Source organism: Alligator sinensis, unplaced genomic scaffold, assembly GCF_000455745.1.
Source record: "Alligator sinensis unplaced genomic scaffold, ASM45574v1 scaffold78_1, whole genome shotgun sequence".
Classification (NCBI taxonomy): Eukaryota; Metazoa; Chordata; order Crocodylia; family Alligatoridae; genus Alligator; species Alligator sinensis.
Window position 1 is genome coordinate 661,044 of NW_005842171.1, and position 21,955 is coordinate 682,998.

Consider the following 21,955-nt stretch of genomic DNA (forward strand, 5'->3'; position numbering starts at 1 on the left):
CATCCCTGCTGCTACGGTAACCTGCAGCTGTGGAGTTCCTAACTGACTGGGTACTCTCTAGGCAGTTTCTGCCCTTAAAGAAGCAGGCACCTTAGTGCCATGCGACAAAGGGATTTTAATAGCAATCTTCAACTACCTCAAGGCTGATTCCAAAGAGGATGGAGCTAGACTTTTCTCAGTGGTGGCAGAATAAGGAGAATGGTCTCAAGTTGCAGCAAGGGAAATTTAGGTAAGAAACTAGAGAATCTCTCTCACTAGGAGGATAGTAAAGCACTGGAACAGATTACCCAGAATGGTTGTAGAATCTCCATCCTTGGAGGTTAAGAACCAGCTAGACAAAGCCTTGGCTGGGGTGATCTAGTTGGGGATGTTGCTGCTCTGAGCAGGGGGTTGGATTAGATGATCTCCTGAGGTCCCTTCTAACCCTAATTTTCTATGATTCTATAAAGGGTGACGCAGAAAATGTTAGGAAACAAGCAGATAAGGAAAGGGTCAGCTTTTTTCCTGCCTGGCCGCTGCCCCATGCCAGCCCCTCTACACGGAGGTAAGCACTGCAATGAATAACTTTGTTTTTGAAATGGGATGCTAGCTCAATTCATAGAACTGATAGAGGATGCCTTGAGCTGAGGTTGGACGCAGAGAGTGGTAGTTCATGGAAGTCAATCATCGTGGTGCACCGTGACCAGTGGGGTCCCCCAAGGTTCCATCCTTGGGCCTCTTTAACATCTTCATTAATGTGGACATTGGTATCAGAAGTGGACTGGCCAAGTTCGCCGATGACACCAAACTTTGGGGTAAAGCGGGCTAAAGCGTCCACACCTGAGGACAGGATGGTGATCCAGGCTGACCTTGACAGGCTCAGAAAATGGGCAGATGAAAACCTGAAGTTGTTCAACACCAAAAAATGCAAGGTACTTCACCTTGGGTAGACAAACCTGCAGCATACTTACAGGCTCGGCACTGCTACACTTGCAAGCACCACGGCCGAAAGGGACTTGGGCGTCATGATTGACCACAAGACGAATATGAGCCACCAATGTGATGTTGCAGCTGGTAAAGTGAGCAAAACTCTGGCTTGCATCCATAGATGTTTCTCAAGCAAATCCCAGGATGTCATCCTCCCACTGTACTCGGCCTTGGTGAGGCCGCAGCTGGAGTACTGCATCCAATACTGGGCTCCACAATTTAAAAAGGATGTGGCGAAGCTTGAGAGAGTCCAGAGGAGAGCCACGTGCATGATCAGAGGGCAGGAAAACAGGCTTTATAAGAGGCTGAGAGCTGTGGGACTCTTCAGCTTGGAAAAGTGCAGGCTCAGGGGGGACCTAGTGGCTGCCTATAAGTATATAAGGGGCGTATATCAGGATCTGGGGAAACACCTGTTCACCAGAGCGCCCCAAGGGATGACAAGGTCAAACGGTCACAAACTCCTCCAAGACCGTTTCAGGCTGGGCATAAGGAAGAACTTATTTACTGTCCAAGCCCCTAAGGCCTGGAACAGACTGCTGCCAGAGGTGGTGCAAGCACCTACTCTGGACTCCTTTAACATTTGGATGTTTATCTTGCTGGGATCCTTTGACCCCAGCTGACTTCCTGCCCATGGGGCAGAGGGCTGGACTCAATGATCTTCTGAGGTCCCTTCCAGCCCTAATGTCTATGAAATCTATAATGAGGGATGCCTTGAGTCTAAAAAGGTTGAGAACCACTGCCTTAAAGCATGTTTGTAATGTCCCAATTACAAAGATGGGGTAAATATCCTGATTTTGTTGTTTCTTTGAGGGCCTATTATGCTAACAATACTTCAACAATTAACCACTGTACTAGTGTTGTAAGAGCCAAGTTCTCAGAAAGTTGACCCATTAAGCAGTTTAGTCCAGATTAGTGATTCTTTACCAGGGTGCCACAGCACCCTGAGGTACCTTGAGATTGTTTTATGGGTGCCCTGGGGTATCACACAATGTTGACACTGTTAGGTTTACAAACATGATTCACAAGATAAACCCAGAGATTTCAAATAGAAATCCATAGTTGTGGTCTTTCTGAACTCCTTGCAACAGAAAAACTACTAAGAGCTGGCATTTTTCAAGGGGTGCCTTGAGTCTGCCTAGGTGTGCCTCAAGTCTAAAAAGGTTGCGAACCACTAGTCTTGATGAAGTAAACTGAAAAAAACCAAGCACCCTACTCATTAGGTGTTTCGCCCCAAACAACATTATAGTCCATTTCAGAAGGGAATATGTTTTTCCACACTTACAGTTTCTGCTGATGTTATGCGTGTGTAATGTGGGGCCTGAAAAAAAGGTCACCATTTTTTTTTTGCAAACGGAAAGCTCCCAAAAGCAAATCACCATCCATACTGACTGGTAATAAATTTGTTACTTACTGTTTTTCTGGCTGAACAACTGCAATTTTCTTCTGTTTATTTACTATAAGTCAGGGAGAAAAGGAGATTGGAGGGTAAGAACACAAAGTGAAAGAACAAGCAAATTTAACTTTCATTATGAAACTTTTACACATATCATTTCACAGCCAATATATGCTGCACATTTTAGTCATCTTGGCAAAATTATCCAACCAGTATGGACTGACTAATATAATGAAATGAGGAATGGCTCTCAGTTTTATATACACACTCCTCATAAAAGATCGGAGATCTGGCAACACTTATTTGATATGTTCCTTCTATCCATTTAAGGTAGTGTTAGAGTGATGTTGTAGCTGTGATGGTCCAGGAATTATGTGAGAGGCAAGGATTTCTTAGGGCGATATCTTTTATTGGACGGTGTAGTTGGGATAGAGTTAGACAAGCTTTCAAATCCAAGACATTGCTTCCTTGCATCTCAAAGCCCCCCCGCCGATGAAGACTTGAATTCAAAAGCTTGCCTAACTCTGTCCCAGCTATGCAGTTGGTCCAATAAATGTATCACCCTAAGAAATCCTTGCCTCTCACATAAATATAAAGCTCATTCTTAAAGCCCATTAGGCTTAGATGCTACATACACTGCCAAAACCCAAGCCAGTCTGAAATGCCAATGCATAAGAAGTATATGTTTTTATGATTTTACCTTGGGTATTAGATGTGCAAACAAAGTGTTTCAAATCCCTTTCCAATTTAAAGCACTTTGGCATTGTGCAGATGTACAGCTCCTGCCCTTCTGGAGCACTTTAAAATGGCTATGCTGGTGTTCTGCAGACATTCTAGCATGCCTTTCAGGCCCCAGTCTCTGGAAGTCATCAAGGACAGCTGAACACAAAGGAGAATACGAACTTGCTGTCTGACCAAGCACTGCATCTCCCCTCCCTGCCGTCCCCGACACTCTCACACTTCTGCTGGGAGGCCACATTCATGGAGATCTGTGCCAAGCTTTCCCCAGTGCTTCATAAGCAAGCCACCAGCATAAAAGCACTCCTCATTGTGGAGAAACATTTGGCCATCCTTACCTGGAAGCTCCTTTTTCTGCCTGTTGAGTGTGGTTATAAGAGTCTCCATCACTGTCTGTGAGGAGAAGGGCATGGTAGACATGATGTTGATGATCCGGTCTGATATGAGGTTGAGGGGACAGTCTGTTAGGATGGTTCAGGTTGCAGTATTAGCAAGGGAGACCTTAGATGAGACTGCTGGGTGATAAGCCTCCAAAAATCAAGCCACCTCTGTTTCTGAACAGGAGGGACTCTCCAAATTCTAAGTTACCCTCCTACTGCCAGATAGGCTCCAAAAAAGAGAGTCCTTCCCTTTTTCCTGGGTTAGAAGCATTGGAGTTGTTGGTTTCTTGTGGACTGTCTCAGGAGCTGACAAAAGAGTAGGGTTCTATGAAATCATCCCCCACCATAATCTGTGATAGCTCCTTATAATAGGCACGTCACCTGGTGGCTGCTAGAGACTTGATTAGCATCTTGGGCCTTCCTGTAGAGACCTTTCAGAAGCTTGCTCTAAAAAGGCCCTTGATACTGTCCTGTTACAGCAGAGCCCAAATCCCAGGTGTCAGGCAAATGCCTTTATGCCTGACAGTAAATAGCTGAGGTCACACCTAAGCCAGGTCCTGTGACACTGAAGCACTAGAGTTTGGCATGTACCTCAAAGGCAGCTCCTTAGATCCAGAGGGTTGTGGGTCACTCTGGGATGCCAAGGGATCAAGCAACCCTGTTCTCACACTCCCGTGGAGAGTTCAAATGTTGAGTAAAGTGCTTCAAAGGGAAGTGGTTCAGAGAAATTTCTGTTGTTCCAGGTTATTTTTGAAGTGGAAAGGCCATTTTGAAGCATTTCATCAGGTGTGTACATCTGCCCCCTCACTTTTTGGAGTGCTGCAAAGGCACTTGGAGAGCTTCACACTTTATGTCTGTCCACGCCCACTGTCTCATATTCCTTCCCCACTCTACCTCGCCACCAACAAGCAAAATATTCTTATAATGTTCAGATTTTGTATTTTGGAGATTGGCAACTGCATAGACTGCGTGGGCTTTTTATTTTTAAAGGAATAACCACCATCTCTTTCAAGGTGGTGTAGTCATCTGTAGTTTGACAAAGCATCTTACAAATAAGTAATGAACAGGATACAGGAACACATGTCTTCGATCAGAAGAGAAGACTGATAGGAAATTTTTGATCCCGTTTAAATACTGATTGCCAAATTCCCGATTTATTTCAGATGTGTTGTCTAGTTGGGCTCTCCTTCCTTTTGGCCTGGATCTTTGTACTGCATATTTCCCGGTCAAATTTTTCATTATTTGTGCTGAGTGGATGACAACTTACTGCTATCTCTGACCTGTATGACATTATGTAAGCTCTTGAAATGGTCCCTCCACATTAGCCTTAATGTCTGATACTGTAATCTCAGTTCGTTACTGGATACATACTAGGCAATTCTAACCCTGTCTTTTGCTAAGCCCATCTGCATTAGCTCATCAACAGTCAACCAAGTGATACAGATACACACTTTCCAATTTTTCTGTCATGCATTGTCTTGCTTGCTTTCTGTAGCAGGGGCCCAAAACTGGACATAGTACTCTAGATGTGGCCTCATCAGTGCCAGACAGAGGGGAAGAATCACTTTTCTGGATCTTCTGGCAACACTCCTACTAATGCAGCCCAGTATGTCATTAGCCTTCTTGGCAACAAGGGCACACTACTGGCTCATATTCAGCTTATTGCCCACTGTAACCCACAGGTCCTTTTCTGCAGAGCTGCTGCCTAGCCAGTCAGTGCCCAGCCTGTACTGGCACATGGGATTGTTCCATTCTAAGTGTAGGATTTTGCACTTGTTCATATTGAACCTCACGAGATTTCTTTTGGCCCAATCCTCCAATTTGTGTAGGCTTCTTTAAATCCTAAACCTACCCTCCAGCATATCTACTACTCCCCCCCAGCTTGGTGTCGTCTGTGAACTTGTTCAAGGTGCAATCCATCCCATCTTCCAGATTGTTAATGAAGATACTGAATAAAATGGTCCCAGAACCGATCCCTGGGGCACTCCACTTCATACTGACTGCCTACTAGACATTGAGCTACTGACTACTACACTCTGAGCTCAATTTTCTATCTATCTTACCAGCCAGTTTTCTATCTTACAGTCCATTCATTCAACCCATACTTCCACAGCTTGGCTGAGAGAGTGTTGTGGGAGACTGTATCAAAAGCCTTGCTAAAGTCAAGGTACCACATCTACTGATCCCCCTGCATCTACAGAGCTAGTCATCTCATCATAGAAGGCAATCAGGTTTGTCAGGCATTGTCCTTGATGAATCCACATGGACTGTTCCTAAGCACCTTCTGCATGTGCTTAGAAATGGATTCCTTGAGGATGTGTTCCACTATGTTTCCAGCAATTGAGGTGATTACCAGTGTGTAGTTCCCTGGATCCTCTTTCTTCACTTGCTTAAAGATGGGTACTATATTTGTCCTTTTCCAATCATCTGGGACCTCTCCTGATCGTCATGAGTTTTCAAAGATGATGGCCAGTGTCTCTGCGATCACATCAGCCAACTCCCTTAGCACCCTCAGGTGCATCCCATCTGGCCCCATGGAATTGTACATGTCCAGCTTTTCTAAATAGTCCTTAAACTGTTCTTTCACATTTAGGGTTGCTTACCTTCTCTCCAAACTGTGCTACCAGATGTAGTAGTCTGGGAGCTGACCTTGGCTGTAAAGACTGAGGTGAAAGGCACCCAAGTACTTCAGCCTTGTCTGCATCCTCTGTCACTAGGTTGCCTCCCCCATTCAGTAAGGGACTGACACTTTCCCTGATTTTCCTCTTGTTACTGATGTACTTGTAGAAACTCTTCTTGTTACCCTTCCACTAGATGTTTGAAGAAAGCCTCATCCACCTCATCCTCCTGGTCTGGTGGTGTACAACAGACACCCATCACAACATCACCCTTGTTGCTCTCCCCTCTGACAGTAGCCCAGAGACTTTCAACAGGCCTCTTTCCAGTTTCATACTGGAGTTCTGAGCAATCATATGGCTCTCTTACATAAAGTGCAACTTCTCCTCCTCTTCTTCCCTGCCTGTCTTTCCTGAACAGTTTATATCCATCCATGACAGTGCTCCTGTCATGCAAGCTATCCCACCAAGTCTCTGTTATTCCAATCTCGTCATAGTTCCGTGACTGTGCCAGGACCTCCAATTCCTCCCACCTGTTTTCCAGGCTCCATGCATTCATGTACAGGCACCAAAGATAAGTAGCCGATTGTCCTGATTTCTCAGGAAAAAGAGAACACCTCCCCTGTTGCCCACTCCTTCTTGTGCTCCCTCCAGGTCACTTCCCCACTTACCTCAGGGCCTTGGTCTCCAGCCCCCAGCGAACTTAGTTTAAAGCCCTCCTACTAGGTTAGCAAACCTATCTGTGAAGATGCTCTTCCATCTCTTCATAAGGTGGAACCCATCTCTTCCTAACAATCCTTCATCCTGGAACATCATCCCGTGGTCAAAGAAGCCAAAGCCCTAGTGGCAACACCACCTACACAGCTATTAGGGCTGGGCGAAATGGCACTGTTCCATTTCAACTTCAGTCTCAAGGTTTGGACGGAACAGTGTTTTGTTTTGAATTTCATTTAGAGTTGAAACAGCTGGTCTGTCTCACTGCATCGAAACAGTGGGGCTGTTTTGACGTTGTTTCAACATTTCACCCAACCATCAGGCTGGGGAAACGAACTGAGCCCAGCTGGGCTGAGTTCCCAACCCCAGCCCCACCATTGGGCTGGGGAAATGAACTTAGCCCAGCTGGGCTCAGTTTGTTTCCCTAGCTCAACCATTGCACTGAGGAAAGGAACTGAGCCCAGTTGGGTTGACTTAGTTTCCCCAGCCTGATCTTCCCATCCCGTCCCAGATCGGGCTGGGGATGGGCTGACTTCCCATCCCCAGTCCGATCGTAGGGCTGGGGAGGGGAACTGAGCGACTGGGCTCAGTTCCTTTCCCCAGCCCAACTGCAGCACTTGGGAGGGGAACTGAACCCAGGTTCAGTTCCTTTCCCCTGCACTGTGATCAGCTTCCCGCAGCCCATTGGTGGGAGATGGGGAGAGCCAAGGCTGTGCTCCCAGCGGCTGCTGGGAGCGCAGTCCTGGTTTTCCCGTTTCCCACCACCTCACTGCTGGTTGCTTTGAAACTCAAAACGTTTTTAAACTTTCAAAACGTTTTGATTAGCCTCGTTTTGTTTTGAGGCTGTTTCGAAGCCCTTTCTTTCAATTCGATTTCACTGTTTTGAGCTCGAAATGAGTCGAAAGTGTCGAATCGAAACAGCTGACGAAATTTGGCACAGCCCTAACAGGTATGCATTGATTTGCAGGATGCACCTGCTTCCACCTGGGCCCTTTCCCTGGACTGGAAGGATCAAGAAAAATACCACCCGAGCCCCAGTCCCCTTCACCCTTGCACCCAGAGCCCCGTAGTCACTTTTGATCTGCTGAGGGTCTCCCCCAGCAGTATCATTGGTGCCACATGGATGAGCAGCATGGGGTAGTAGTCAGAGGGTTCGATGAGTCTCGGTAATCCATCAGTGACATCTCATATCTGGGCCCCAGGCAAGCAGCAGACCTCCCAAGACAACAGGTCAGGCTGGCAGATGAATGCCTCTGTCCCCTGCAGAAGGGAGTCTCTCCAACCACCAGCATCTGTTGCTTCTTCTTGGTGGTGGTGGTCTCGATGTCTTTTACTTTTCAGAGGCCTGCCCTGTCCTCCTCCACCAATGGAATGTGCTCCTTCTCCTCTGTTGCTAGAGCTCTATATCTGTTCTCCAGATGAGGAAATGAATATTTCTGCTTGCTGCCAGAGGTCACAAGCTTCCACCTTCCTCAGAGTTCGTGTCCTTTACCTTCTCTAGTGTTGCCTTTGACAGTTTTCTCCACAGTCCTGAAGGTCTCATCCAGCATCAACCTGATGAACTCTTCATGACGGAGGATGCTTCGGAGCCTCACCACTTCCTCCTGTAGATCTTTTGTCTGTTCCCTGAGAGACACCACCAGAAGGCACCACTCACATCGCAGGCACTCCCCTACCTGGCCATCACTGGAAGGAACCTGCAAACAGTAATCCCGACAGCACCAAACCTGGACCTAGGTGGAAGCTTTGATGGTGAGTGGTCCTGCCTGGACAGAAACCTCACGTGTGCAAGCAGAGGCAGTGGCTCTGGCACTGTGATGTCCTCCAGCCATTTCCCTGGGTCTCTTAATCTGCCTCCTCTCTCTTACTGCCCTTCTTCCAAGCAGACCTTCCCTAGTGAACTCACTTGGAAGCTGGCCTGTTTATTGCTCGTTGGCCCCTAAAGGTTCCTTTTTTCTTTCTCAGTCAACATATATACAGGTACTCCTCACTTAACAACCTACCTGTTTAACGACTGCGCAGACTTATGACCAGCTCTCTGTAGAGTCGTAGAGCTGGTCGGCAGCGCAGCGTCTCAGCAGCGTGGCAGCGCGGCATCTCAGCATCAAGCTGAGGGGGATGTGGAGCTGAGCCCGGCACCCTCCAGCCAGCTCTGTGAACCCACGAGGGGGAGAAGCATCCACCCGGAGGGCAGCGGCCAGGACTCACCGCCATGGCCAGCGCCTTCCCGTCCCTGGCTGTTTCCCTGGGGGCCGACTGCGGTCGGTAAGGGACGGCTCCTCGCTTACTGACCAATTCGCTTAACGACCAAGTCGTAGGAACGTAACTCGATCGTTAAGTGAGGAGTGCCTGTATATAAGTTTCCCAGTTACCCTAGCAGGAAGGAATGGGCAATGGAATACTTGCAGAGTACATGGATTCCCTATATGGACTGAAGTCACCTTAAGTATAGTGAGCACTGCTATAAGCTTGTACAGTTTCATCAAAGGGGCTAATGCTGCAGTAGCTACACTTGCCATTTTGGAGGCTCTCACAAGACCTTCCATTCCTACAATGAGTGCTATTAATTACAAAGAACAAATTTGGCAGAACAGAATTAGTACCTATTGCTCTTCGAGGAGGTCTGAGCTGGTATCCATTGGTCTCGCACCAACCCATAGGAAATATATTCATAGATTCCACACTCACTATGCATTCAGGGACTGCCGTTTTGGAGCCTATTCAGTCAACAGAAACAAAATTTTAAAAGAATAGCAGTTTTAAAAATAGTCTGTATGTCATCTGCTAAGTTTGGCAGCAAAATTACTTTTGCTTAATAAAGTCTTCTGGAACAACATCAGTTGTTTATTCTTTTCCTCCCTTCACTGAATGGTAACTGTTTCCAGATCTCATTTCTTCACTCCTACAAGCAGCAGTGTCATTTCCTTTCATTCAACAGAGTAGTGGAATGAAAAGTAAGTGCATCTTGGGCCATTAAAAGAACAAATGGCTGGGGGGAGGACTATAGAAAAGCATGTATAACATGGGACATCCCTATTTTGGAGATACTTTTAAAAGGAAAATCTAACAAGTGCTATACAACTTTTAGACCTCTGTGAAACTTTGATCAAAATCAAATATATGCACAAAATAGGACAAAGCCTATGCTCTATATAGAGAACAAGGACAGCCCTCAAACTAATGATGAAACTGGATTTGCACAGTGCAGAGACCTAATGCTGACTCTCTACATCAGTGGTTCCCAAGCTTTTTTTTCTGCACCCCGCTGCTGGAAGCGGAGTGTGGCAGTGGCAGTGGGGGAGCTCCCAGCACACGGGAGGGCTTCTCTTTTCTGTGTGGCACCACTGGCATTGCCCCCGCAACCCTCATTTGGGTACTGACCCAGTGTTGGGAACTGCTGCTCTGCACACAGTGATTTTTACCTCAAGCGCGCATCGTTATGTTAATCTTATCTATCTGGTAGATTTGCCATCCCCAAGAAGCAGTGCCCTCAGTCACTGGGAAAGCTGCCTTTGAAACTGGGAGGAGGGCAACCACCACTATGAGATTCTTGGGAAGGACTAACTCTCGCTGAAAGTCACAGCGCCAAACAGCCTGTCTTCCAAAACACAACTACTTTGCTTCCAGTGTAGAAGGAAGTCTGCCTGGAGTAAGGCAGCCTGCCTGGAGTAATGCAGCACACTGGGGACAGACATTTTCTATACAAACAGAGCCTTAATGCCTAGGATGGGGCAAAAAGAATAGGCCAGTAATACTGCACTCCTATCGAAGGAGACAGTACCATATTTTCTTGCATACATTGTGCCTTTTTCTCCAAAATCAGCAGCTGGAAACAGGAGAGTGCAGGATATGTAAACAAATATGGTAACAACAGTTTGCCACTTAAACTTCAGCTGGGCAAAAGCCAAAATAATGTTGGTATGCAATCTGCAAGGAGCAGAACAAAAACCATGTTCAGCTACCTACCTGCTCCTAATCAATTACTTACTACAAGGAATGATCTTTTTTCCTTCTTTCTGCCTTTCAAAAACAAGGTGCATATCTTATTCTGAGGTATGACATATGTGATAAAATATGGTGACTCCTGGCCATTATTAGCAGAAAGTCTGACAATTTATTACAATCTCTGTGTCAGACTGTGGAACTAACACCACTCCTGGGAAAGTCAAACCCAGTTCAAATCTTTCTCCCATCAAATCATACTTACCTTCTAGCTGAAGCCAGAGATAGGAACCTTTCACCTTGGTAACTGTAGCAATGCAAATTTCCTCAGTATCAACAGGGTTCACAGCTTCAAGCTTCATGCTCTCTTTAAATCCATGGTCAGAAGTGAGCTAACGAAAGGATGACAGATCAAGAAGAGTTTGAATCAAGTAAATATATATGCATTTACCAGTGCATTAGTTATAAACTTCCATGTGAAAGACTATATTGAACAGTCTTGATTACATGAGTGTGATGGGAGATCTGAAAACATGTAAGCACATAAGGATCCAGAGGAATTTCCAGTGTAATTAAGAGGTGTTGGAAGATGTAAGCCTATTTCAGATTACAAGGTATTTTAGTAAAGCAAGCCAGTTAGGTATTTAATGACAGACACATGCAAGTGTGTATTTGCACTGAAACATGAGATGGATGCAGCTATGAAACTTGATGACAGGATTTAATCAATACTATTTAGCAATTAAGAAACTCCTCCCAACAACTTTTCTGCTAGCTATCTCTTTCACCTGCAAACTGAAAATGAGGAGGCAAGGCAGAAGATTACCTTAATCTGCCTTTTTCCTTTGAGTCTGGAGAACCTTTTTCAATGCATCTGTGACAATCAATCCCAAGTAAATGTCTTTCCTCATCCAAATTAGGTACAAGTTTTGCATCTAGCAAGGGAGGTTTTTTTTTATTTTTTTGCTTTTTTCCTAAAACAGCAGGATTTTATTTTATTGTCCCTACCTGACCCATCATCTACTTACTTTTATAATAACTAATAATTAACAACTTTGGAGATATTGTGCAGTCTTCAATGCCTCTCAACCCACCATTCTTGGAGAAAGGATAAGTATTCAGCTATTTGCAAAGGACCACAGCTTGTATTTGCAGATAATTAGGGGAAGGACCAAGAAGAGAACATAGCATAATGAGAAACTTGCCAGGAGCACCCTCTTCAAATCAAAGTGTAAGGGATGTCCCTCAATAAATTCAAGGGCCTAAACAGTTTAAGTAAAGAAGGGTGGCAAGGGTTATAGGAAACACTTGGTGCTCCTCATATAAACTGCTAGGAGACAGTGATAACATCCTCATGGTACAGAAAGACAAATACTCTAAATCTAATCCTAGCAGGTAAGAGCCTAGCAGTTCATTTGTAAAAATGAGTGGGTATTTATCAAATGTTAAGTTAAAAATATAGTTTAGGAAGATAGCAGCAATCTAGGTAAGTAGATAAGGGTAAGCCAATGGAAAGAACACTTAACATACACACCCCTAGGGCAGTGCAAATTTGCAGCAACTCCATGGATACTTATACCTCAGTTATGTGAGGTGTTTTACTCTGGATTTATGCAGACACTGACAACAGCATCTGGTCCAGTCTCCTCGTTTGGAAACTCAATGTTCAAGCACTCTGGTTCACCTTTACACACCACTCACGAGGCACTTCTGTTTTTTTAGTAGCCATAGGATTAGATTGAAGTACTGACAACTGCCACAGAAAGCACAACCGTTATTTAATTAGGCCACAAGTACCAGTGGTCACCTACATAAGAAAAGGCATCATTCTACAGAAGCTCACCAAAGGAAAACAGCTCTGGGGAGCAGCCTCAGCACCACACTGTTTGAGGTAGTCCGCCCAATCAAAGTCCTGCCTGGAATAACCTGAGCAAAGAGCAAGCAAAATCGTTGTTTAAATGAATTAAAGATGACTGCTTTCAACCAACACTAGCATTATCCAGAATAAGGATAATTTAAATTTCTGGGCAGAGCCTCCAGACTCCATTGTCACAGAGACTTAATCCAGCACCATTCCCATTGAAGGTCAGGTGGAACGTCTCCCAAACATGCAGCACAGGTTCAGGCCCTACATAGTTTTTCATTCATTGGGTCAGAGCTGTCCAACTTCTGAGTGGCTAGAGCTTCAAGCTTGCCCTGCACACCATACTGGGCCACAAAGCCCCCCCTTGCTTCCCTGGGCATCAGAGACCTGACCCCTTTTGATGTACTGTGCTGGCACCCCCGTGCCACACTACACAGGGTCCCTAGATGTGCCTGAGCTACGTGACTATGGGCTCCCTCTGTCTCACCAACTACGTTATCCTACTCTGTCCTTAGGGGCAGGAAATGGAAGCCAGAGGAAGGAAGGGGAGCTTGGAGACTCCAGTGGCAGTAGCTAGAGAAGTGGTGGAAGGGGCACTTGGACAAGAGCCTGGGGGCTATGTTTTCACTCCTCAGGGGCCAGATGAGGCCTATGGGCCGCCAGCTAGAAAGCTCTGTTTTAAAGTGATGCTCGTCCTCAAACACCTCAAACACCTCTACATTTCTATGTTTAAATGTCAATCCAGAGAATTCCGAACTGACAGAGCAGTCTTTGATATAAGCTAAATTAATATGTATAAATCCCACCTTCCCTCCCTTAAATCCTCCATGTATTTATGAGTAAGAGATGAGCAAGCCTCCTACTTACTTCTAGAGACAGTTAACCTGGGACTAGTTAGGAGATTCTAAGCGGGAGAGGGAAGTAACTAACACATGATACTATATGCGCACTGCCTTTTAAAGAAAGCATTTGGACTCCTGGCAAAGTTCCTAGCCAACAAAGCTCAAGAGTTATCAGCAGGGATCCTGGTTTTCTCTGTTTAAAAATCCCAAATTCTTTGATAAAAAACCCCCCTCAAATTCTCTTATTAAAAAAAATCCCAAAATCTGCATTTTTCCATGATTAAAATGAAACACCACTATAGAAGTATCAGTTGAACACAATATTTTATTGATATATTTGGAATTTTCAAGCAATTTGGAAGCCTACCAGTGCCTCAATCATTAGTATAAAATGAATTCTAAATATCTATATATTTTGGCATTTGATTTTTTTTTTAATCATAGAAAATCAGAGCTTCCCCTGTCACCTTCACTCACCAGGATGTGGGTCCAGCTGAGGCTGTGCCCCCCACTGCTTTGTGGCACTGAGCAGCCCTGATATGCTGGTGCGCTGCCCCTGCCTGTGCCAGTCTCCTGACCTGCCCCTGCCTGTGCCAGTACTCCTGACCTGCCCCTGCCTGGCCCTGCTGGTGTCCTTCATTCCTGACCCGCTGCCCCTCACTCTCCACCCACACCCCCCTGCCCACAGCCCCCCAGTGTGCGGGGAATGGAGTGGATGTGTGGTGAAGCGGGGGGTACAGGTACAGGTGATACATGAGGGCATGTGGAGGGCACAAGCAATGCAACAGAGGGGTGAGGGGGCATGTGCCCCCTGAGATTTCTGTGCCCACACTGCAGCATGGGGCTGCAGCCAGGCCAGACCAGTTCCAGGCAGGAACCACCTCTGCAGCCCAGCGGGCGGGACCCAGCAGAAGAGAGAGCACCGTGCCACCATGGCCACGTAGGTGAGGTGCCCTCGCCCACCCAGCAGCAGTGGGGGAACAACTCTGCTCTGCCATTGCTACACCTCATATTGGTGGTGCCAGGTCTCACCTGCTGGGCTGTGGAGACAGCTTCTGCCCAGCTGCAGCCTTGCATCCCCTGTGGGTGCAGAAATCTCAGGGACCATGTGACCTCCCCACAGCATTGCCTTAGCCCTCCTGCCCCTGAATGCATTGCCTGTGCTCCTCCACCCCTCAACCCATCACCTGTGCCTCCCCCAACCCCCAGAACATGTCACCTGTGCCCCCCACCTCCGACCCCATAGACTTACCTGGAAGGATATGTAGGAGCTGTTCTCCACTGGTGCTTCGCTGCCATATGCATGCATGTGTGCACATGCATGTAGTATCTCTTGCCTCTGATTACCCTTCCCACTCTCCCTAGCTCCAAGAAGCCCCTTGCAGTCTGGAACTCTGCCAGTCTGCAAGGGAAAACCTGCATTTTTCTCTGTTAAAGGAGAAAATCCGTGTTTTTCTCTGTCATAGGAGAAAATACGTTTCCTCGCATTTTTTCACAGCAAACGGAAAATCTGGGTCCCTGGTAATCAGTTGTTAACTACAATTTCTTACTAGACTATGCTAGTCTAGAATATGCTAATTCTGTTCTTTATCAGCAAACAAACTGTCTAAATTTGGCTCTGGTGAGCAAGTCAATAGGGGATTCTGAATTCCTCATAGAAAAAAGATACATTGAACCCTGACTATATTTTTGGTTATCTGGACCAGATAAAAGTTTCACCTTTAAAATTAAAATTTCCAATCCACTTTGATATCTGTTTAACAGAAATAGTTATTTCCCTAGTGCCTGAAGTATTGTATCCATGAAATAAATTCTGAGTAGTGTAACAAGGATGAATCGTTATGATTGCCTACATAGGACCGTTAAAGCATGGTAACTTATCTTCTATAAGCATGGCCTAATGGAGAATTCTAATATAATAAAAGCCTTAGTCTGTCTGTCTGTCTGTCTGCCAATCTGTCCATAATGCTTTATTCGCGCTCTGGTTGGCTGTCTTGGCAGCCAATCAGAGTGCTCTACACAGACAGAGACAGATGGTGGAGCACCGCCATGACAACGGGGACTGAGGGGCTGAAGGGGGCCTCTCTCTCCTGTTCCATGGAGGCCAAGTAGGATGGCGGGGACTGGAGCAACACCATAATGGAGGGGATGGACCCCCCCTCCCTGGTCTGCTTCTTGGAGCCAGGGACCGGCACCCCCCGCAACCCCCCACAACAGCTGGCAGGGAGGGGAGGCAGCGGGGAACATGGGAGGGAGTGGAGTGGGAAGAGGAGGGAGGGTTACCGGTGACTGTGCCCCACCACAGCCGTGACCACCACTGCAGTCACAGGCCCCGGCCCTAGCCCAAAGTGGCAAGGGAGAGGTAGAAACGGCTCTGGCCTCAGCCTGAAGTGGTAGGGGGAGGTGGGGAATGGCCCCAGGCCTGGCCCAAAGAGGAGGGGGGAAACAGCTCTGGCCCCGACCCCGGCTCTGGCCCAAAGTGGCAGGGGGAGGTGGGGAACAGCCCAGGCCCCAGCCTGAAGGGGAAGGGAAATGGCCTAGGCCCAGGCCCTGGCCTGAAGCAGCGGGGGAGGTGGGGAGCAGCCCCAGCCCTGGCCTAAGGCTGGGGTGGGGAAGACAGACAGATGGACACAGACATCTGTCCCCATCAGCACCCCCACCATCATTCTTGATGGGCAATTTGCTAGTCTACCATAAATGTCTAATATATTCAGTCAGGCCACAGTTTTCAGCTTGATTTCTGGAGCCTTTATATAAGCTACAATGCAGATTTCTAGGGAGGACTGGAGTCCACTGCGAAGACAATGGGTATTTAGATCAAATATTCCCTTCCCATTCTCTCTGATAAACAAAACAAAGACAAAAGGATGGGAAGTAAGTACCAAGGAACAGCACTGTTATGCTATTCTGCCAGCACAGGATACTAGATGCAACTGAAACTAGCAGAGTATCTCCAAGGGGAGAACCACTGTTTCAAAACAGATAGCTAAAGTATACCCCATACAGAGTACTACTACCATGACTGGGGTTGAGAAATTTATAGAAAAAGGATCTATAATACTATTTACCTTCAAAATAATGAAGTCCACCTAACTCTTTCTGGGAATCACCACAACAGGAGCTTTTATGTTTGCTCTATTATGTCAGCCAAAATGGTGTCTCAGTGAATCCAGCTGCCCTCCAGAGCAGACATCACTACTTATGGTGTTGGTCAAAGAGGACTGGAACCATTTGGTGGGTTTCTGTTATGTGATGAAGTAGTTAGAATTTACAGGTCTGGATCATGTATGTGGAGAAGGAGTGTAGAACTATGCTAGCCGTAGAACCCTAGTACACCTGACCCAAGGAGAGGGAAGAGAAACTCATAATTTATGTTCCTATAAGCCAATGGAAAGCTAATGCAACTCAGGCATTACGATGAGTGGCAGCATGAAACCCCCGGCTCTGAATTGTAACAAACCTTTCCATCTGAGAGTCTTGGAAAGGAAGTCAGTGGGCACAATGGCTATTCTTCCTCTATCCTGTGAAATATATGTTTTAGGAAACTGCTAACATGTAGAATAGTTTTTAACCAACAACTCTCATTCGTTTCCAAGTAACAGGAAAAAAAGTCATTAACCTAACACCACTAGAAGGCAGAGGAGGAGCCTTATGTCCAGAAACAGATTCCAATGTCATGTTTACTGGGGTCTGATACTATATTGAACCTATAATTCATCTATGTTCAAGATCAGGGGTGGCCGACCTGTGGCACAAATGCTGTAAGTGGCACAGGTGGCCTCCATGTGTGGCATGTGGCATACAGTGCAGGGAACTTTAAGCAAAGAATCAGATTGGGCATGGATCAGAAAGCAGATCAAGCAGGGAACACAGGGTGTAGGGAGCAGCAAATATCGAACAGGGAAAGGAGACTGAAGTTGTACTTGGGGAGGGCACAGGGCTTAATTCGTAGCACACCTGTCAAAAAAGGTTGGCCCCCACTGTCCTAGAACATACTCTTTCCTGTGTAGATACCTAGAAGCCTCCCTTTTCACCTCTTAAGATCAGCACTCTCTGGAGCACCCCTAGCCAGTGACAATCTCACACCAGAGTACATCTCTATGGGATACCTTGATTCCACTGCTGTCTCTTTGCATTTACATCACTCTTACCACTTTATCTCCAGTCTTGCACAAAGTCTTGAAAAAATGTAGTCCTAGACTGGGTATTTACACAAGACTCTGAGGTCAGCAATCCCTCCTTTCCATAGAGACCTCCTAGAATCTGTGTGTGATGAGAGTGCAGACCTACCTGGCGGGGGGCTGAGATGCAATCCATTTTTCAGACTCCACTGAACAGGGAAAATACCAGCACTGTTGACATGGCAAACATAGGACTGGGTAGTTGGGCATTCGGGTCGCAAGTCATCAATTTCTACCAAGAAATATTTTTCATTGAATACCTGCAGAGTTATCCAAAAAATTTAGAGTAGCAGAGGAAAGTACTACTGCCTTTAAGAAAAAATACCACTGTCAGATATTCTTCCAAATCCCTCATCAAAAAAAATTGGGGCTTGTCTATATGCAGAAGGTACTGCCCTAAGCAAGGACTCAAATTTACAGTGCACTAGCTACATCACATTAATTCATGTAGACCCTTCCAGTGCAGACTAAGTGACAGGGAATAAACTACCTCATGCAAAAGGTCTCAGTGTGTGCCAAGACTGTCCACAAGGAAAAAATTGGTGCAAAGTAGCTAGTGGGCTATAAATTCCCACCTTAGTCTACTTCCCAATAATTTCCCCATATAGATGTGTCCTCAGAGGATTAAAAAGAAGGTAGGATGGCCTTAGGAATCAGAGACTAGTAGACTGTACTCCAATACCTGGAAAGTTAATTAAAGCAATCAATTTATAAGCACATCAAGGAAGCAGCAGTAAGTAATTACTTGGGTCTTGGACAAAAGTTACTTTTGTAGTGTTATATACAATCTTATAGTGTTACAAAACTCCAGGGTCCACACATTCAGGTTGTTTGTAGCATTACAGAAAAGTTGGATCTATTACAAAAAAAGTTCCTGTTTCAAAAAGAAACTTCTTTACAGGCCTATGCTTTGTAGTGTTACTTGTAACATGTGGACACTTGCACATAATGCTACAGGATTCCCCCAGCATCTCACAGCTGTTCAGCCAGTGGACTGTGGGCACTGTAATACCTGACACTCTTGTTGTGATGGTTGTAATAGATACCTTCATAGTAAGTTTTGTAGTATTGCAAATAGCTTCAGTATTGTAGTGAACATGTGTCCAAGAACTCAGAGAGCTCTATTGTGATTCAGAATAAAATAAAAATGTGGTCATCAAGGTAAATGTTTCTCTCTCATGAGAAGATAAACTTAGCAGACAAAATAAAAAAAGAGTGAATATACTATACTCTGGGGCTTTAGGCTCTTGATTACAAATTAGAAACACATCATCTTGTTATAAAATAAAACTAGAATTTGGATTTTTTTTTTTCAAACCCACAATAATAAATTGTTCAATGTGTTAATACTGATTGGAATCCTAGACAAGTTGGTTATTTCACTAGTTCATTATTTTCAAAACTGAAAGAGGATGGATGAGAGCATAGATTAAATTTACATCTGATCTAAAATGGGAAAGTTGTAAATGACTACTTGGAGAATGTGAAGTGTAAGAATACAGGGTAGAGGGCATCTTATTGACTAACTGAATCAGATGCTAAATGAGCTATTGCTCAATAAAACTTATGCATCTCTAATTCAGTTAGTGTAAGGTGCACCTCTACCCTGCCTTGTGTCTGATTTCAGACTAATACAGCTAACTACCACTCTGTGTAAGAAGACAGTACAGACTTAAATACTGGGAAGTTAATAAAATCTAAAGATTGTTATAGAATCATAGAAAATATGGGTTGGAAGGTACCTCAGGAGGTCATCTAGTTCAATCCCCTATTCAAAGCAGGACCATCCCCAACTAGATCATCCCAGCCACGGCTTTGTCTAGTTGAGTTTTAAAAATCTCCAAGGATGGTGATTACACAGTCATTCTGGGTAACCTGTTCCAGTGCTTTACTACCCTCTTAGTGAAAAAGTTTTCCTAATATCTAACCTAAACTTTGCTTGCTGCAACTTGAGATCATTGGTTCTTGTGCAGTCATCTGCCACCACTGAAAACCGTTTAACACCATCCTCTTTGAAACCACCCTTCAGGTAGCTGAAGGCGGTTGTCAACTCCCCCTTTAATCTTCTCTTTTCCAGACTAAATAAGCCCAGTTCCCTTAGCCTCTCCTCAGAAGTCATGTGCTCCAGCCCCCTAACCATTTTTACTGCCCTCCATTGGACTCTCTCCAATTTGTCCATATCTTTTCTATAGTGAGGGGCCCAAAACTGGATATAGTACCCCAGATGTGGCATCACCAGTGCTAAATAGAAGGGAGGAATCATTTCCCATGATCTGGTGGCAATGCTCCTACTAATGCAGTCCAATATGTTGTTAGCCACCTTTGCAACAGGGGCACAGTGTTGACTCATATTCAGCTTATTGTTCACTGTAACCCGTAGGGCCTTTTCTGCAGAGCTGCTACATAGCCAATGAGTCCCCAACCTATACTGGCACATGGGACTGTTCTGTCCTAAGTGCAGGACTTTGCAATTCTCCTTATTGAACATATTTGACATAGACATTTCTTTTGGTACAATCCTCCAATTTCCCCAGGTCTCTCTGAATTCTAGCCCTACCCTTCAATGCATCTACTATTTCCTCAGCTTGGTGTCAATCACAGACTTGCTCATGGTTCACTCCATCCCATTTGGGATGTGACAGAGATGATCCCGAACTTTATCCAGCCCACCGATTATTATGCCATGGTTTTAATCCATGTGGGCACTAACAATGCAGCTGGAAACAGTCCAAATCACCTCATGAAGGACTACAAGGCTCTAGGGGGCCAAGCTGAAGGAGACAGAGGTACAGGTGGTCTTCTCATCTATCCTCCCAGTGAGCAGATGTGGACGACGCCACGAGACCTGCATCAGGAAGGTCAGCTTACGGCTTCAGAGCTGGTGTTACGAGACGGGCTTTGGCTTTTTGGACCATGACCCATACTTCTGAAAATGAGACATGCTTGGGTGGGATGGGCTACATCTCTCCCCCAAAGGTAAGCGTGTTTTCTCTTTCAGGTTGGCTGCTCTCCTCTGGCGGGCTTTAAATTAGGTTCATCAGGAGAAGGGGAGGACAAGGACGCAGGGATCCACGGAACACTACATCATGAGATACCCACAAGATCAACCCAGGTAAGTATCAAAGAACCTATTAGATAGGAGTATAGGGGAGATCTAGGGGTAGCCACCAGGGGAATTAAATGTATATATACACAAATGCCAGGAGCATGGGAAACAAGCAAGAGGATCTAGAACTCTGGCTTGTGAGCAGTAACTTTGACCTAGTGGGTCTAACAGAAACCTGGTGGAACTCTACTTATGACTGGATAGTAGGAATAGAGGGCTATAGGTTTACAGGAGAGATAGAGAAGGGAAAAAAGGAGGGGGTGTTGCTCTCTCTGTCAAAGAACAGTACACATCTTCCCTAATCAAATTGGGATCAGAGGATGGACAAGCAGAGATTCTGTGGGTAAGGATCCAAGGGGGTCGGGGGGAAAGGGACCTGGTGGCGGGGGTCTACTACAGACCTCCTGACCAGGAGGACAAGCTAGACGAGGAATTTTCCAGGCAGCTCTCAGAGGCTGGGTAGTCTAGAGACATGGTAGTCATGGGGGACCTTAACTACCCAGACGTATGCTGGGAGGAACAGTCAGCTAGATCTAACTGCTCATGCAGGTTCTTAACCTGCATTCAGGTCCCCCACCTAACACAGGAGGTAAGGAGTCCCACCAGGGGTAACGGCTTGCTCAACTTGGTGTTGGCCACAGGGGATATCCTGGTGGGGGACCTGCAGATTCAAGCCAACTTAGGGGACAGCGATCACCAAATGATAAAATTCACTATCCAGAGAAGGGCGGCCACTATACCTAGCAGGATGCACATGCTAAACTTTAAAAAGGCTGACTTTAATAGGCTCAGTGGATTGGTTAGCAGGGTACTAGGAACCAAGAGCCTAGATACTTTGTGGGGGGTCCAGGAGGGGTGGTCATTCCTTAAGGATACCATTCTTTGGACTCAGAGTAAGACAATCCCATGGCAGAGAAAAGGGGACAAAGGGGCCAGGAAGCTCCTTTGGCTAACCAAGGTCATCCAGGATACCTTAAGGGCAAAAAAAGTAGCATACAGGAAGTGGAAGCAGGGGGTAGCTAGGAAGGAGGAGTACACCTCCTTGGCCCGCACCTGCAGGGAGTCAGTCAGAAAGGCCAAGGCAGCTCTAGAACTCAGGCTAGCGGCAGGGATTAAGGACAATAAAAAGTCCTTCTTTAGGTACATTGGGAGCAAAAAGGGGGTGCAGGGTAGCATAGGATCCCTACAGGACGGGCAGGGGGGCTTAGTGATGG

The 21,955-nt window shown here is 45.9% G+C and overlaps 1 protein-coding gene across 6 annotated transcripts in view; it reads right to left on the reverse strand.

The window, feature by feature from the left end:
- Positions 1–21,955, reverse strand: part of SFMBT1 (Scm like with four mbt domains 1) — a 169,711-nt gene that overhangs the window by 48,785 nt on the left and 98,971 nt on the right. For 4 of the 6 annotated variants that reach the window (XM_006025869.3, XM_014520967.2, XM_014520969.2 and 1 more), the window contains 5 exons: positions 17,745–17,895; positions 12,592–12,674; positions 11,014–11,140; positions 9,410–9,523; positions 2,378–2,420 (listed from right to left, as the gene is read on the reverse strand). In XM_006025869.3, the coding sequence (XP_006025931.1) occupies positions 2,378–2,420; positions 9,410–9,523; positions 11,014–11,140; positions 12,592–12,674; positions 17,745–17,895 (518 nt within the window). The remainder of the gene's footprint in view (positions 1–2,377; positions 2,421–9,409; positions 9,524–11,013; positions 11,141–12,591; positions 12,675–17,744; positions 17,896–21,955) is intronic. The other 2 variants (XM_014520970.2, XM_006025870.3) reach the window with 2 other exon arrangements.